The following is an 18,411-nucleotide window of genomic DNA, read 5'->3' as shown; positions in this document are numbered from 1 at the left end:
AGATTATGTGAGGCATGGGCTACAAGTAAAGGCATATTTCTGAATACGGAGGTAAGTCTACATCACTTGAAAGTTTCAGGAGTAGTCGGGACATATTCCTTTTGAATGTCCAGTGTCAACGGCGAAACACCGTGTCATTCACACTACTGTGCAGTAGGCCTAGACGCTGGAGTGCGTGAAACGAAATTTTGACTTCGAACACCATTTATTGGAGTGTCCTGGACTTGTTACAAAGCGTGTGAATTGACTTTGAGAGCGTTTGAGTTATTTATGGAAGTTGACCTGAAGTTTGTTTTACGTGAACCTTTTGTGGAGCTGCCGCTAGTGCGCTTGCACGGCTTGAATTGAAGTCTGAGTATGTTTATGAATATGTACAACAGTTTTTTTTTAATGAAAATGGCGCTGCTCTTTTGAAACTAATTTTCTAAAGTATATAAAGCTACAGACAATTGTCTGTTAGACCTTAAGACCTTCTAGGAACAATTTCAGGATGGTCTATGGAAACCTTAGAGGATCCTTGAACTACAAACTCATAATACACGTAGAAGGCTCGTCAAACAATTTCTGCGGTACCAATGAGTACCGCTTAGAGATAGAAGCAGGGAATGTTTTCCCAGAAAAGTTATAGGCCGGTCGGTTACAGTAACGGAGCTACAAGTGGTTAACCATTACCCGACTCCCAATGTGCTGTCTTCCACTTCAACTTTTATTTCATATGGCCATGACCATGTCTCACCTCCTTTGTGACAATGATATGCAATGTCGCGAGCGTTGTCTACTTATGGTTCATTTGTACCGTAGCCATGCAGTTTCCGACGCAGATTTCTTTAGCCTTAAAATGAAGTTAATGTGCAGCACTCGCGTCTTCTACAGCGTGCAGCCCCTGTAGTTCAGTACGTGCGCATGCCTGGCAGCTCATAAAATAAAATAAAAAAACGAGCACTAGTGCCGTTCAAGTTCTTTCCCAGCAGGCGTTGTCTGTATTGAACACCTACGTCACATTTTTCCTAGAACCTTCCCATTATTCCGCTCGGCCTGGAAAAGTTTGCAACAGAACTCAAGTTTTCAAAACAAACTAATTACGCCACTTTTGTTTTTGTCTTTTTCTTTTTTTGCACGCGCGCACAAACGCACGTGTGACATCTGCAGCAGACGATCTGCGTTCTCAGGCGTAAGTACGGCATAAATTTGAAGAAGCGTCTACATATTGCGCATGTGTTTTTTTTTTACATTTACAGGCACACAATCCGCGTTCTCAGGCGTAAGTACACCATAAATTTCAAGAAACGTCTGCAGGTTTTGCTCATGTGATTTTTACATTTACAGGCACAGAATTTACTATGTGTACGTATAATATTCAAGAGAAAGCTCAACGGACCACCATGCTTGAAGTATTCCCGATGACGTCACGTTGGAAGCCAATCAGATCACTCGCCCGATCGACACCACTAACCCGTTCTGCATAGTATGAGCAAATGTAGGTGAAAACGTAAGGAGCAGCACTATGGTGATTTGTGGCGTTGCAAATGTTAAAAAAAACTATTAATTTCACGCTTTATGCAGTGTTCCTAAATTTGGCCTTTGATCCCAGCAGCCTACTCTATACAACTCAGTTCATTTCTTCACATCCATCAAAATTATTTCGGGGTCGCTTTAAGTGAACGGAGCGCTTAGAGACAGTCACTTGACGTGCGACCTTAAACGCTTATTCAAGCAATGTCTGCACGATGTCCGTAAAAAAAGCTTACCATCTCTAATCTAACAATTGTATGCCTCACAGCTAACATTACAGAGGTAACTTTACCACTGACCTCACTTCACGTAACTCACAGCCCAACGTAAGTTCATTTCAGTTTCTTTGATTGCGCAATGGCTGCGCAGAAAAATACTCTAGGACATTTTTTGGGGGGATCATTTTGGAGCCATGACTGCTCATGCACGTCTTCAAGTGCTTGCGCACAAATAGAAGTCACGAAGGGCTTTAAGCATGGATTCCGGATCCTTTGTCAGATCACGGATTCTTTGAGCATTTCTTCTTTGTAAAAATGCAGCTTTGGCTTAGAAATTCATGCGGAGCCTAGGGACCTCAGCCGCCGAATACATTATTCAAATTACAACGTTGTTACTCGTTCATGAAGCTACGAGCTGCCACAGGCAACAAGTCAGCTCAGCTTCTTCTAATGGGCAGGCAAATGAATGGTATTTTATTAAGCTTGTCAACAAAACGAAAAAGAAGGCTTTGGGTGTAGACGTGATGTGCTCAGTACGAAACTGGCAACGCTAATGAACCTTGTTAGCTCGAGCCACGAGTTAGGTAAAGGAAATGTTCGCAGTGAATGGGCGCCGGTTGAAATTGTCACATATGCGTACATTTCCACATTGCACAATCATCCTGCCTAGCTCATCAGCAAGTGCCGAGTTAGGGCTGTATAATATAACGTGTAATGAGAAGTTTCACAAAAACAGCGTACTTTTGGCAGGAGATGATGTTCAGGCAGAGCCGGCGCAATCATGCAAATAAACCTTTCTCGGTACTATACAGCGGAGTGCTTATCTTCATAAAAGTGCAGGAGCGCTTTATTAGCAGTCTCATAAACCGCAGAAGCCGGTTGCTTCTTTTAGGGTAAAACTCTGCATTTTCAATTTCTGACCTTTCTCTGTAGCTGAGAAAGATGTTGCTTGGATGTGCAGAGCAGATAAACCAATCGCGAAGCACTGAAAGATTCGGCCAATTTAAACCTTGCTCCACGAGGCCATACGAAAAAAAAAAGAAAAAAGAAAAAAACACGAGAACAATAAGAAGTATGCTTCTTGTACTAACAATTTCCGCCATCGACGAAGTTTCATGGAATAGAGATTCACACGGAAGACCCGAGGGCTGTACGCGAGAGTGTTACAAGTCATGAGGGTACTCTGGTGTAAAGAACTGTTGCCGTGTGCTCGTTCACTTGCATGTTATCGCCACATGGAATGGCTGTTTTTTAACAAGCTTCCCCAGCTTTGCGGCATCAATCACCTTGCCTATGATGTTACCGTGTGCCACATCCCAGCCCGATATCGTTATTTCACATAAATTTATCTTGTAATCTCCTTTCGTCAAGTAAAAGAAGTGAGTCGTATCGCTTTGTTGAAGTTGTGCCTCCGGTGGTGCAGTGGAAAGACTCAGCTTTTTTTTGTTTCACCTTTAACCAATCTGGATTAAACAATTGCCTTTACTAAAACAACCATTCACATTCTTACTGATGTAGTCATTCAATTTTTCTCCAATTTTATCCCCCGTTAATAAACCATATTCATCCGTTTTATAGGTTTCGCGCTATCATCAATGTAAACAAGACGAAGTCAGCGCCATGCACTAGACAACAGAAGATGCCAAGCTACCGTAGAAGCGTCGCTCAAGAAAATCAATTAAAAGAACGGCAGTATATGGATGGAATAAAGAGTACTCACCAGCCACGAAAAGCTCCACGCGGGACTCCGTCACCACTACAACAACGGAAGTGACGTTGTCGCGGTAGGTGACGTTGCAGTCGTAGTTTCCGCTGTCGGAGCGCTCCAAGCGGTTGAGCCGCAAAGCAGGCGGGTCACTGAGCAGCGAGAAGAACGCCCTGCCCGACCACGACGGCCGCTTCCAGTGCGTTCCGTCCACCAGACCGGCAGTTCCTCCCAACGCCGTGGCAGAGGGTTCCGGCGCTTCGATCGCGTAAACCCTCTTCGCCTGCAGGTGGCCGTTGGTGTAGTACGGCGAGCTGCCATATTCTTGGTAGGCGTGTGTGGCGACGTGGAACCAGACGGCTGAAATCGGCTCGCGGGTCGCCGTGTTGATGGGGCACGGAAGGGACGTCTGCTCGCCTTCCAGGACGTTCAGGCGAAGAGGCGTGTAGGGGCCCTTTTTGTCGCCTGTAAAAAGAAAGAAAAATTCATTTTGTACAGCGGAAGTTGCTAAGACTCTAATACCCAAGTTCGACGTCCACAACAATTGCGACTTGTTTATATTTGTTTCCAGCCACGGAGAATACGTTCGTAAAGAGGATTAATGAAATTGTATGCGGTCAGCAAAGTAATTAGTGTAGCAATTACTCGATTCATAAATAGTTTGATTTACTATCCACTACTTAAAACTTGATTGAGCGTATCATGGACGTTGCTACATGCCATGCCCTTTCGGTGGCAGTTTTCAGCTTGCTCCCTCCCTATTTCCTTCATGTCCTAGTGTGTACATGTGTACAAACCAAATAAAAATAAGAATAATCATATTCAGCTAAGTGGTGCAGTGCGAAGCAGGACAGAAGGGCACGGAAAAGACGATGACGAACGCTTATATATATATATATATATATATATATATATATATATATATATATATATATATATATATATATCGCAGCCGCTTCTCTTGGCCTGGACTTGCAACAAGCGTAGCAAAATACGTGGCTTCCTGTTCGATCTGCCAACACCGCAAACGACTGACCTCACCTCCGGCTGGACTGCTACAACCTGTCCCGTGTCCTGAAGCTCCTTTCGCAGTAGTTGGTATCGACTTGTATGGTCCACTACCCTTATCGGCTGGCGGTAAACGATGGATTGTCACAGCTGTAGACCACTTGACACGGTACGCTGAAACAGCCGCACTACCTTCCGGTTCCGCAGCGGAGGTTGCATCCTTTTTCTTGGAAACCATCTTTTTACGACACGGAGCCCCACGTATTCTTTTGAGTGACCGCGGCAGGACCTTTCTGTCTAAACTTCTCGACGATGTTCTCCGTGCGTCCAATACCATCCATAAAACGACTTCCAGCTACCACCCTCAAACTAATGGCCTCACAGAGCGCTTTCATCGTACGCTGTCCGACATGATTTCAATGTACATCAACCCTGATCACACCAATTGGGATGTTATTCTCCCATTCGTCACCTTCGCTTACAACACGGCCGTCCAACGCACAACGGGGTACTCGCCCTTTTTCCTTGTGTATGGTCGTCAACCAATCACTGTCCTCGACGTCTCTTTCTTTGACGTCCCCGTGCCATCGTCCACATCAACGTGTGAGCAATTTGTTTCGCGAATTACCCAGTGTCGCCAACACGCCCGCCTCAACACCGACGCCTGTCAACAAGACCGCAAAACTCGCTATGATGCATCCCACCGTGTCGTTTCCTTCCAGCCTGGAGACGAAGTGTTGCTGTGGACTCCAGTTCGCGTTCCTGGTTTATGCGAGAAATTTCAGTCCCGTTTTGTCGGGCCTTACACAGTTCAGGAACAGACTTCGCCAGTTAACTATCGTGTCGCGCCCGTTGTTACGCCTTCGGACGGCCGCTGCCGTACCACAGAGATTGTGCATGTTTCACGTTTAAAGCCTTTCATGCGGCGTTCGCCGCCATAGCCAGCGGCCAGGTTGGCCGCTTCCATGCGCGGGGGTAATTGTGTGAGCATTATATTACCCCTTCATCTTCTTCATCTGTATATACTCATCGTCATGGCCAGCGCCATTCGCTTCAGCGCGTGGCCTGCATAATAAACCGTCGAGGTTGAACAGCTGTCTCGCAATATATATATATATATATATATATATATATATATATATATATATATATATATATATATATATATATATCAGATGTTGTATCACCCAGAAACCCTGCAGTGTAATATAGTATTGTCTGCCACATCAGTCACTACGTTTTATCTACATATAGGGTTCTTTTCAAGTACTATTATGGGTGAACTGGGAATGGCGCTAGTAAAGAGAAGATTTCTGTTAAGAAAAACTATAGTGCAAAAATCATGAAGCGTGGTGGCCAGCTGGAACTGCGGACTCGTAGAACAAACCAGTGTCGAAGGGAACTCGACGTCGAGACTGTGCTGCCAGCAAATTTTTTAATTCAGATTCAAAAGTAATAACGTCTAAAATAACGCTCTGTTACCCCTTCTAATGTGCATTTCTGTGAAAGGCTGAAATTAAGGGGCTGATAAAGCGCAAAGACATAAAGGCAAGAGACGCTTCGCTTTAAGATCCAGTGGGCATAAATGAGGCGCCAGGTGTCGACGGCCGTTTAAGAAACCATCAATTTCAGGCCTCACCGGTGTCCGGCGCTGTACTCTCGCGAAATTCGCTGAGCAGGAATGCACCATCACGGTAAGCTGTCTTTACTCGTAACGCACTCCTGCTTAAGCGTCCGGTGTACCCAAGGAGTCGATAATGCGGACAAAGGTTAAAGGGGAAGGCGCTGACTTAACAAGGCGAGTCCAGTGAAACGGAATACCCCAGCGGCATCCAAATAACTTGCTACGTTACCTTCGTCGATGGCGCTCGTATTTCTCGAGGATGCTCTCGCGAGAACTCGTATTACATCAGCAAGGCGCGTAACGACTCTCCCGAGGCTAGGCTGTTTCCGCCCCTTGGTCGTATGTGTTTCTGCTTTTTTTTTCCGCGCACAACTTTTGCCGTGGTAGCATTATTTCATGCTTTTTTTTCCCTTCTAACCCGGCGCTATAGCTTGGAGTATATCATCCGACAGCTGCAGGGACCGTGGCCAGCATAACGGCAAAGGTGGACGTGATCGTGACCTTTCATTATTCGCCCTATGGCGTTACCGACTATTCATTCGTTGCGTGGAATTAGGCCGACGGAGGAGATAGTAGCTTACAAAACACAGCAGGCCCGCCGTAGTTACTGGGGACATATTGATTCGAACCGGCACTTGGTGTATGAAGCCGATGTTCACGAGCAAAAGGAAGGGGTCGTCACAATCCGCGATGTCCTTTTTATGTATTTATTGATACCGCAAGTGCCCCTGGTGCTTTTTATTACACGAGGAGTGGGTTGCTATATTTGTCTGAGGTATTCGGGGAGAAATTACTTGTAGTGGCTAGGATTGGAGTGGTACACAGTATCGATGGGCAGGTGATTCCAGTCTTTCTCTGCTCCAAGCACAAAAGACTTAACATGCGCTGCTTCAGAAATACTTTACGGAGCGAAAGGCGATGAGCGGGTGTGATAATCGAGCAAGCAAGAGAGAAGTAATAAAACTTGTGGTAGAGGCACAATTTCGCTGTTTTTCTGAGTGACTCAAGACTGGGGTGAATTATGTCTATGTTTTAGTTCTGAGGTGCTTGAATAGTAAGAATAATCCACGGTAACGAAACTGACTGCACGGTTTTGGATGGATTCAAGGGTGTGAATTATAGACACATTTGCTCCCTTAAAGACCCTTAAGGGTGTAAAGTGGCTTACGGTGAACGATAAAGTAAAACTGCTAGCCGGTAACTTCTATTCGCAACGATAACTATGTGTTATTTTTCTTTTATCCTTGAGCGTCTATTATCCTCTCGGCAGTAGTGACCAATAACTTCAGCACATTGTTTCAAGGTTTACTCCCGCTATTCCATATTTGCAATTAAAGAGAAAATGAGGCATCCAATCAACCGTAGCCATTGCTACAAAGGAAACCCATTTGGGTTCCTCGAAATAAAAGCCTCGCCGTTGAAGAAAAATTCGTCCTGATCCGGGACTCAAGCCCGGGACCACCGCCTTTCCGGGGCAGCCGCTCTACACCATCTGAGCTAACCAGGCCGCTAGCAGATGGCAGGGCGAAGTCTAATTTATCAACAACTCGAAGCAAAGGCAAGTGTTTGACGAACCAGGACGAATTTTTCTTCAACTGCGAGGCTTTTCTTTCGAGGAACCCGTAATGGGTTTCCTTTGTAGCAATTGCTACGATTGGGTGGATGTCTCACTTTCCATTTGATTTCTTCGCTCCTCCTAGTGGGCTTCCGTTGAACTATTACGTCATACATCTTTGCAATGTAGGTGAGCAATAGCGTTATTATGTAACTAGCGATGTAGCGCAATAAGTGGATCCGGTATGATTAGTCTGCACCCTCGCCTCGAGTTCCGCAATTCAATATGAAGTCGACGCGAACGCCGTCACCGACTGTGTAACTTAGGACGTGCAGTTGTCGCAAGATCATTGAACAAGTTTCGTGCTCATGTTGCTAGTACCACGTTCATTGATAACCTGTCCGGATAGCACCGGCCCGACCGGACTAAATAGAAGTTTTGGCAGCGAAGATTCTTGAACCGTGGTAATGCGGGTTGTTAGCGTAAAAAATAATGGATAGTGCTACTACGGCCTATGAAGTTCACAGGTCTCTTTAATAGTTTAACGAATTTATGCGTACCTTAAAGTGTGCGTGCAGCTAGCGCTCTCTCCCTCTCCCCATTTAAAGCTTTTAGCCTTCTTACCTAACCTAACCGCGATTTCTTGTGAGCGTCTGACCATTTCCTGGGCGGGTCCCGAGTAAAATGCAGCCTAACAGAGCGGTAAAAACCGCACGGTGGCGCGGTAATAAGGGTAACTTTCTCGCATTCTTCGCTCGCGGCAGCTAGTGTTCTGAGACGCTGCCATTGAGACGGCGTGGTGCCTTTGATCGAAGACGCAGGCGTTCTCGTTTCAGTCACTGTGCCTCTGGTCACAGCGACCAGAGGCCGTTGCAGACGCTGCATGGGATTGTGAACTCGCCGTTGAGGAAGTAACGCTCGAAGTACAGGTTCACTCCCACCTGCTAGTAAAACTTAAGGGGAGCGCCACCCTTAACATTGTGCAACCTAACGCGATAAATAATTACCTTCCATAGCATTCTAAATGTACTCTTGGACAGCCACCTGGATTAGTACTTCATAAATTTCTTTATCCCCATTTTCTTACCTTTATCTTCTCTCCCCCAGTGCAGGGTAGAAAATTGGGCGTGTGTGTCAGGTTATAACCCCTCTGTCTTGTCAATTCTCCTTTGATCTCCCTGCTTCTATAGGATGAAGCACCTACATGCTGTTAAGATCAGTTGCTCTAAACTAAGCGTTTAAAAGAAATTGCAATCTCTTCCCAACGCTGAACAGGCACTCGGCGTAATACAGCACTGAAGCACTCAGTACTTTCGACTTTCGATATACTAAAGCTTATACAAAGCCTACACTAATAATACTACACTCTGACAGTTACTTCGCGGATTACGCAATTCGCTCCGCGCGAATGGGCGGCAGTAATTTTGAAACGACAGGCGTAGTATCATGGTTGCCGCAAATGTAATGCGAAAGCGTTGCTTATAAATGAGTATTTCGCATGTTCAAAATAGAGTTGCTTCGCATGTTCGAATTCACGTGAACTTTGCCTCACGACCTGATGTGGTAGCTTTGAGAATTGTGGACTCGCCCCATCGAAACAAGCATCATAGCCAGACACTCACCCCCACTGTTTTCCGACATCCATAAAATGTATCGCGACAGGCAATGTTGACAGACGTGAGCTGAATATCAACCACCGTTGCAGGCTTAACAAAAAGGTGTTATCTGTGTATTGAAGCCTCGTTTTAGCGGCGATTATGTTACCTAGGACTCGGCTGCTGAACATAGTGCTGTATTTTCCGTACTTAATTTGATCTTTTCGCTGCGGAAGATAGTTTAATTTTTCTCTCCGATGGAAGAACGGCATACGTAAACAGTGTGGACAAAATTGCCAGAAAACACCCAGCAAGGGTTACCCACCTTCAAACGATCACCTTGGCTTGAAAAGAGGCCATACGCTTTCTACACCGCCGCAAAGGTGTCGAAATGAACTTGGTTTCCAGTTCAATTTCGCCGATCGAAAATTGAGCTTGCGTTCCTCCATTATTCACTTCGGGAGAAACGCCGACGGGCTATACGCACGGGACAACTGAAGAACACGGTCAATTGTGTGGCGAAGAGCGCTTGATTGGCAGTTCAGCGTCGTCGCGTGGCGAGCTTCACGACAGACCTGTTCTAGAAATATCAGCCGACTAAACCTGGGGCATGCCGTCTAGAGTAAAAGTGCCTGAAAACCTGCCTCAAGACTCTGTGAAGAGCCCATCAATAACTTTTTCCCTCTGACCAATCTGCGGCTTGCCAGTCAATATACCATTATCAATTTGACAGGATTGAGACAATATGAGGAGCAGCAAAAGTCCATTTAAGCTGCACGTGTCCCAATGAAAAAGCACGAACGAAAACTTTATATTATCCCAATATGACTGATTTTTATACTTACAAAAAAGTGTTGTTTTCATCCAGTCAATTGTTTCTGTGATATGAACAGATATTCTTCTAGCCCCAGCTTAACTCATTGTCGTCACGCAAACCGATGTTTTTTAACAGTGGAGCTGCTTAAGCTTTTCGTTTCCTCGCGTAGCGTTCGCAAAAACTCGCCTAGCGAAGACGTCACTGCGCGTTGCCTAGCAACCACCTCACGGAACGGCGTATGCTTTGCCTCCTCTCCGTGTCGTGCACATGCTGCCTTGACATGGGACGTTAAGGACAGGGAAGAAGAGCATGCGCGCGGCGCGCCCTATGTTCGGGAGAGAGAAAGAGAAATGAGAACGAGAGAAAGAGAGAAAGAAATTGTAGCAGCACCAACGAGGCAACGCGCAGAGCTGCTACCGACGCCGTCCGCGTTTCCCCGTTTCCCCGCGTTCGCGCCGAACGCGCGTGGTGTCCGCGAATGCAGCAGGCGCCTCTGGCGGGGGCTCGGCAGGTTTCGACCAGCCACGCCCCGGCAAGTGTGGAGGCGCAGCTTGACTGTGACGTCACCGGGGAGATTAAGCTCGGAGCCGCCGCGACGGCGGCAGAATTCTCGTTGACTCTGTGGCGAGTACGTGTAGCCTTGAAATAGGACTACCAAAGAAGATTCGCACACCCCAAGAAGAAACCGCTCATCTTGAAGCGCATCGCGCGGCCAAGCGAGAATCTGCGCGTCGGTGGCGAGCCGATTCGTAATACCGTGCCTGGCAGCACTTAGCATTTCCTAGCAAAACGTAGCCAAGCCTAGAAAAACCTAGAAGATGTTAGGTCGATCACCAGCTCCACTGTTTACTCCAGCCATTTTTTTTTTCTTACAGACAGAATTGCTTGTGCTGTAAGCCTGTCTCGAATGCACCATGAGCCATCACGCAAGTGAATTTTGATATCCTAGTCAGTTCTGCCGTAAAATGTATACGTATATTATCTGCCCTCACAAAACCTTTTTGTGCCCTGTATACAGAATCTATCGATGCTTAACTATGATGTTGTCACGGTGAAGACTTACAGTATTACGGGTTTTGTAGACTGAAGATCTTGGATGTGCGCAGATAGTGACAGACTGCAGAAATACATTTGACAGCACTCGTACGCCAAAGTGACTGTGTAGACTTCTGCATACAAAATGGCAAGTCGAAGGCGTGGTCAAAATGTAAAGGTGCCACCGAAAAACTAGGACACAAAAAGCGCTAAGAAGGAAAGAGTTCTGGAGCTCAACGTCCCGAAACTGCACTGTTGGTTATGGCGAACACCGTAGTGCAGCACTCCGAAATAATTTTGATCATCTCGGCATCTGTCACGTGCACCCAAATCAAGGTGCAAAAGCGTTGTTGCCCCCCCCCCCCCCCCCCCCCTATCCGTATTCGGTCACCGTGGCCGAACCCGAGACTTCGTCCTCAGCAGCGCAACGCCGTAGCCACTAAGCGGGGGGTACACAGGGAGAGAACGACGCTTACTCCGTATAAAAAAATTGCTTCATCCCTCCCTCTTTCACCATAATGGGTCATAACCCAAAAGTGACACGTCTATTTTAAGAAGCAGTGGCCACTTTGTTGCTCACTCACAAATACTATTTCATAAATGTACATACTTTTTTACTGATTACCGTTTCGCTCGAAGTACAAATCAATGACAGCGATAGAGAACACTCCAGGCCTCTGCTGCTGTGCAGCGTAAACAACACCCAGGAGGCTACCAGATGTCGTAGTTATATCCGACGCGACGTTGAGTGCGTTTGTCGCGAAACTGCGTCGTTAGAGCACCTCCGACCGTCTCCCTTTCAGCTCTCGCCACTTAACATTACTAGGGAGTCTACATGCAACGCCGGCGTTGCATGTAGGCTCCCTAAACATTACGGCAATGCAGCGCCATCTTGTGGTAATGCCAGCAAAAATTGAGTGATGATTTCGTGAAATACGTACATGGACATGATTTTCGCTGGAGCTCGGCAGAGAACGCCTGTCGTCTCAAAAACATAGTTTATCACGTGTTGTTTTCATCTCTGCCTTTTTTTTTCGCAAGGACACCTAATATCTGTTACTTAAGGTCGACAAAAAAGTCGTGCTTACGTTGCAGTGTACGACGAACAAAAAAGAACATGTAATCTAATTAGTTACCTGAATTTAGGGTAATTGTTCCTTGTACCAACTAGCCCGTGAGAATGCTTTACTGAAATGAAAAATACTCAAAGGAAATGTGCAGTGAGGAGCATAAAAATGTGCCAGTGGGAAAGGAAAGCCTTGGGTGCAAAAAAAAATGACTGTCAGGTAATAAACAATTCATAAGTCAGCAATAGTTATGCTGACGAACACCAGTCGCTTGTCCAAGCATTCACCCCCGACTGAGGCTTCCCTTGTAGGGCAACTTTTGATCACAGTACGTAATGTATCACAGTATCACACACATAACACGGATGTAACATAAGTAGTCATAGAAGGATAATGATCCGCAAATTGCGCATTTTTCGCTTACAAGCACTTTCGAAGTGGTGCACGAGATTTGCACTCATTATCCCATTTTGTTTCCATTCAACCTCTTGTCGAGTTTTCAATTAACTGGGTATCTGCATTTCTTTCTCCTTTGTACTAATCTTCTTGTCATTGTAAAAAGCAAAGAAGTCACCAGATTGACCATTGAAAATGAGTAGGAGCTAGGGTTTCGCACAACATACAATCATACCGATGACAATAGGGTGACGAGAAGCCTTCCATGAACTAAGGCTAGTTAAGTCTCGCAAGGGTGGCCGAATGGGCACGTTTATGATGTAGCGTCTTTTGTTAGTACCCCAACGATCTACATGGCAAGTGAGAGAAGTGAAAGGAAAGAGCGCTGATATTACACTTCTTGTTGCGCACGTAAAGTAGGCTCGAATACGACGTTATGGCTCAACAGATAATACAGGTAGGTTACACGTCTTCTTACTTTGTTTCCAGCGAACGACATACAGCTCATATGTCTAAATATTGCACTTCTTTATTGCACAGTAAGTATGAAGGGGCACTTACAGTGCGCTCTCCAGACTTGTGAATTTCACGCGCTTCAATGATGTCTCTAGCACACGAACTAGATATATAGAGGGAGATTATTGAACGGCATGAAATTCACAAGCCTGGAGAGCGCTGTGTAATTACAGCGTTGGGCCATCACCGTTCGCGATGGGCCATCACCGTGTAATCACCGTTGGGCCATAGCGTGGTATTTAAGCCTGGTTTATGTGCGCAATAAAAATTGTAAGTCAGTGCTGTTTCCTTTCTCCTCTCTCACTTCCCATGTAGATGGTCGCCCTCTTCACCCAAGATGCAAGTAGTCAAGTCTGGTTCGTGCATGAAATGTACGCTGGGAGAGAACTTTAACCTTTGCATCATAACTATGATTCATTATCACAAGTGTGATAGACAAATTTTGGTATCATAAAGTTTAATAGCGTGCCATTAAGTTAGGTGCGAACATCCACAGAAAAAAAATTATAAAACAGTTAACAACTTGTCTAAGTTCGGTGCTTAGCAACAAAAGACGAGAACCGCAAGCTGCAATCACAACATGCTGTGCTTCCAGAAAAAAAAAGAATAGAAAGAAAGGCAGCGCATATACAGCGAGAAAAATTTCATGACGCCAAAGCCACACTTCAAACAAAAACGCGGGTTGGAGGTGAGAACAGAGGACCATCACTGGTATCTTGATGTCGTTATTTTTTTCTTTTTGCGTGTTCAACGCAGCAACGTGTTGACCATTAGCACTGAACACGTGCACGTGAGGAATAACTCAAACAACCAAATTTACGGCGTTGCTTCTGGCATTTGGTTTGCATTTTTGGGCACCCTAACGAACTAGAGGCTTTCAGCGCGCTTTCATCTGAAAGCGTACCCAGCAACACAATTTAGGAACTGCAACCTTGCATATTACAGGAAATAAAAAGACGCTAGGTAACAAAAAGTCGTTTTAAAAAGCCACAAAACATAACACCATTACGTATGCCTGCGCATTCCGGATTACCTGAGAAACCGCGCCACGTGGGCCTTGCGAAACCAAATGTATGCGTACTTCTAATGGTGATCACTGCACTCCTGTTTTTATTTCATTTGTGGTGGTCTAGACGAATTCAAGCCCGAGGCTGCCACTCGTTCATTTGCTGCAGCTTCGAAACGTGATCATGCAATAATTGGTTTCTGTACAACTAGAGTTTTCTGCGGGGAGGAAGGAGGCGTTTGTTGTTACTGTTTACTACTCCAGTGTTGTCCAACATCGTCTGCTTCCTTTTTTTTTTTTCGTATTCGCGCCTGACCTAGTTTCGTCGAGAGCAGCCGAAATGATTACCTGATATCCTACAGGGCGCAGTAATGAAGTCATACATCTCGTTGTCGCTTATTGAGAGATCCACTTCCTCCCTGGTCATTTCGCGAGCGCATTTCCTTTTGCCAAAATTTGTTGCTTTTTGTTGTTTATTTAGTAGCGTCTCTATTGCTTTCATTCGCACCTTCTTTTTGGTTTTGCCTGCTGCATATGCATTTCGTACGGGCGCCTTGAGGGCTTGATACAAAAATTCACCGATTACTACGACATTCGCTAATTGCGAAATTTGAGCGCAGCTCTATACGCGATTTCATTTCGCAATATCTTATTAGCTGGCGCGGACAATCTGTCCCGTGCAGCTCGACGCAAACGGAGCAAAGTGTGGCGCGACTGCCTCGCTGATCTGGAGATCGCGAGAGGCAGCGCGTGGGTGACGCGTGGGCGCGATTCGCAGCAGCCGCCGCAGACAGACCTCCCAGACGACGCGCGCTACTGTAGCGCCATCTCGTAGCCATCGTCGCCGCAGTGCGCATCTCGCGCGGCCCTGCGCTTCGCTTCCCGCGCTTTCGCCATGCCCTCCCCCGCTTTCCGCCTTATGCTTCCGCTGCACCCTCCTCCTCCGCTTTCGTCCTCGTGCTCTTTTCGCTCTCGCCGCTTTTTTCCTCCCCCGCTGCGCTCCGCGTTCGCTCTTTCATCCGCTGCTTTCGTTCGGTCGGTTACGAGTGACAACGCCGATGACGACACTCGCCGTGGCAACGGGCGCCCAAGATCTGCGCACTAAAAAGGCAGGGTCCCTGAGTTTCAGTTAGCAAGAATTCTTCACTTCGTACTTTCTGCTCGGGTTCCTAGGACAATTTATTTCTCCTCTGTATCCTTAAAGCGGCGTGTCCCTATCACATTGCTGACTGTCCTTGAGTTTCACCGCAATATCACAGTGCCTCTGGCGTCCTGCTACTCAGCAAGAAGTCGCGGGATCGATTTCCGGGCACGATAGCTGCATTCCAGCACATTCGTAGATCGTTTTTTATTTTTGTGCACTTTACATAATACCATGGCGCCGAAATTATTCTGGATGCGCGCTGTGAGCTCTCTCAGTGTACTTGCATTTACATGCGTGAGGTGTCGAACGTTATTCTATCGAATAACGTTCGACAACTCACGCACTTCACACCGTACTATAGCGTCCCTGAATAACAAAAGTTCCGAACTTTTATGGCGAACTGCTACAAAGAGAGTGACTGGCTGTTTTTCGCTGTTTCCTTTCTTGGTCTTTTGTTCTTTTTGCATTGGGGTATAATCGCAGCGGATTAAAAACGACCCCTCGCTGCTTTCAGTCTGAGTGCGCCACGTCCCTGTGGCCTTAATTTTGAACTGAACTTCAGCTTAGTCTGAATTCTTAGTATTTGCCTTCTGTCGTTGCGTAAACTCAACTTAACTTGTTGCATATGCAACTGCTAAGGGCAAGCTCTTTATTATACAAATGCACATTATACAGACGCTAATGTTTGTATTTTCATCCGTCTTTAGAAGTTAATCTCGTATTAATTTGTGCACACCAAGTCGCTTAATTGAGTGCACTCGGGCACAGGTGCGTTAAGTCTCAATATCTCTCTCTTTTCTTTTCCTAACATTAGTAGAGAGACACAGGGCAAAACTTTATTAATTGAGAGGACGACCAGTCACTTTCTTTACAAATTCTGGCTGCTCATTTCTGAAAAGCGTGCTTTGCTAATAAGTTGGCCTTGGTACAAGAAAGCCGACTTTAAAGCATTAGGGAACGTACATTAGATTTACTTTTACCTTTCCTTTCTTGTTCTGGACTATAAACACCTGCTGTTGAAGTCATAAAAACGTTTCTTTGATGTATTCACTCGCTTATAGTTGTTTTCTTGAGTATTGGACTTAATGTGATCGTGATACCGACATGCCTGCGCCTTAACTTTCCGGAACGCAAACCGTAACATTTAGGCCTTAGTAAAAAATAATTATTTAAAGCAGGACATTTCCGTTCGTTTCTTTTGTCAAGAAATGATTTATGAGTGCGAGCTATTCTTCCTTAACCTTTGTTGTCAGGCTGTAGAAAAAAAGGCACAACTTTGCTAGTAATTGTCGCGGACTGACCGTCGTCTAACTGCATTAAAATTCCGAATTAGGCGAGTTGGTAATTTTTCATTTTGGTATAAAACAGTGCCCATTAAAATCATGACGGATATAAATAACGAAACACACACCACCAGCACCGAATGCATCAATAACCTTTCAGTTGCGAGTCTGCGCTGGTGGACTGTGCCGTTCTTTCCTTTCGGTCCTGGTTCTTGTGTGAGCTTTTTTATACTGAAATATCGTTTAACGCGGGATTTACGAACACATGCATGATTATGTACAAATCCGTCGGAGATCCCTGCGCAATACGCTGATTGCGTCTAATTAACGTTGTTTAAGGAGTACTGTACTACAAAGCCGTATATGACTATGCCGGTGCACCCTCCTACGTGAGCAGGAGAACACGAGCTCTTTCTTGTTTATTTCCTCCTTTCCCGCCGGCCAAGTGTCGGCGGGAGTACGACCAAGTATGAGTTTGGAGGGAGTATGATCAAACCATACGAATCAGGAGTGATCATTTAAGCGGCATTTTACTTTCGCTGCTGCGTCAAAATGAGTAATATTTGCTTGGTTGTTCACGGCAGCATTCTCTTGCATCTGATATGACTTATTTACCACGTTAAAAAAGTGTTGCAGCAGCCCTTTATTGCAAGAAACAACTGCAATTTGCGGTGACATTCATGGTATGGACCCGAAACTAGTCAAATGGGGGGTAAGGATCTAGGTAGTACTTTCAATGGTATTGTATTAGACTTTGTCGGAATAAACATTGCTTGTGCATCTTTTAATAAGAAGCGAGTAGTAGCGAGCCGAGCCCATCAACATTGATGTTAAACTTCGTTGCTGCCGTGGTTTACCGTGAAGTTTGTACGCATCTGGGGTGCCGTAAGCAACATAAAATAAAATTTAATAATTACGCTACTTGCTCTGATGAGATTCAACTCGAGTTCTGGTTTGCTCCTTTTACGGCCTCCACCACCCTTTGAATTTTCGTATCAGAAGGTAAGCGTTATTTCATTCTGTAAAGCACAACAGCCAAGAGTGGCCCTGGCTAACACCTCCCAGGACTAGCTCCAGTCCACATATACAGTTCGACGAGACATGTTATGGGGAGGCAGCCATCACCCAGATCGTTTGGCAGAGCATAGCAGGTGAACAGGCAGAAGGTGTGGCTCCAGCTCCCGCCGGCAGCTAAGCGTGATTTCGTATACTTTAATTTACCTCTTCCCTATTATTTGACATTTCATTTAAAACGAACTGGTATTTTAACCTATGCTTTACTGGGCTCCATTGTCTCTTGGTTTACTATGATTGTAACTAACAAAAAATGGGGCCCTGCAATTATTTTTATTCTTCTTCACAGTGAGAAGAGTGGAAGAATAAAAAAATTACAAAATGCAGGGTGGCATCCATCTTTCCAGAGATGACGTTATTCAGGACTTGCGAAAGCGGGCGGCAACATTAGATGCCTACAAAAAAGGAACTGTAGCACAATTATTTTCAGTAGAAAATAACCGTGCAAAGAAACTTGCAGATTCCGCGTGACGATGCTTCGGAAATGCGGCATTGGGAAACACGGACCGCTGAAGGCATCCGAGCAGAGAGAATGTGTTGTAGTCTGATGGTATATGGCCTTCGGAGTCGTGCTCCGAGAACAAATGGGAGCAGAATTGTGAACAGCAGTGAACAACCGCGTCTACAGCCTACAATTAAGAGTGATAGCTGTTGCGCTGTGGCATTAGCACATCGTTTTGTGGTCTCGCAATGTCGCGAATTAACAGCAATACCCGCCTCACCGTTGATACCGCTGAGACACACTCCAGACAGGAGTCAACAGAAAGAAAAATCCCACACTGGTCGCTCTCCGACATCAATCGAGTCTTGTCGAAGATAAGTTCTGCTTGCGTCGCTCTGAATTCGGATTTGGGAA

The 18,411-nt window shown here is 45.7% G+C and overlaps 1 protein-coding gene across 1 annotated transcript in view; it reads right to left on the bottom strand.

Moving 5' to 3' along the window:
• LOC119431438 (uncharacterized) overlaps nucleotides 1-18,411 on the bottom strand; it is a 145,751-nt gene that overhangs the window by 54,710 nt on the left and 72,630 nt on the right. The window contains exon 2 of the mRNA XM_049657508.1: nucleotides 3,451-3,900. Coding sequence (XP_049513465.1) covers nucleotides 3,451-3,900 — 450 coding nt within the window. The remainder of the gene's footprint in view (nucleotides 1-3,450; nucleotides 3,901-18,411) is intronic.

This window comes from Dermacentor silvarum, chromosome 10 (assembly GCF_013339745.2).
Source record: "Dermacentor silvarum isolate Dsil-2018 chromosome 10, BIME_Dsil_1.4, whole genome shotgun sequence".
Taxonomy (NCBI): Eukaryota; Metazoa; Arthropoda; class Arachnida; order Ixodida; family Ixodidae; genus Dermacentor; species Dermacentor silvarum.
Note: the sequence above shows the minus strand (reverse complement) of the source record. Positions and strands in the feature narration are given on the sequence as shown.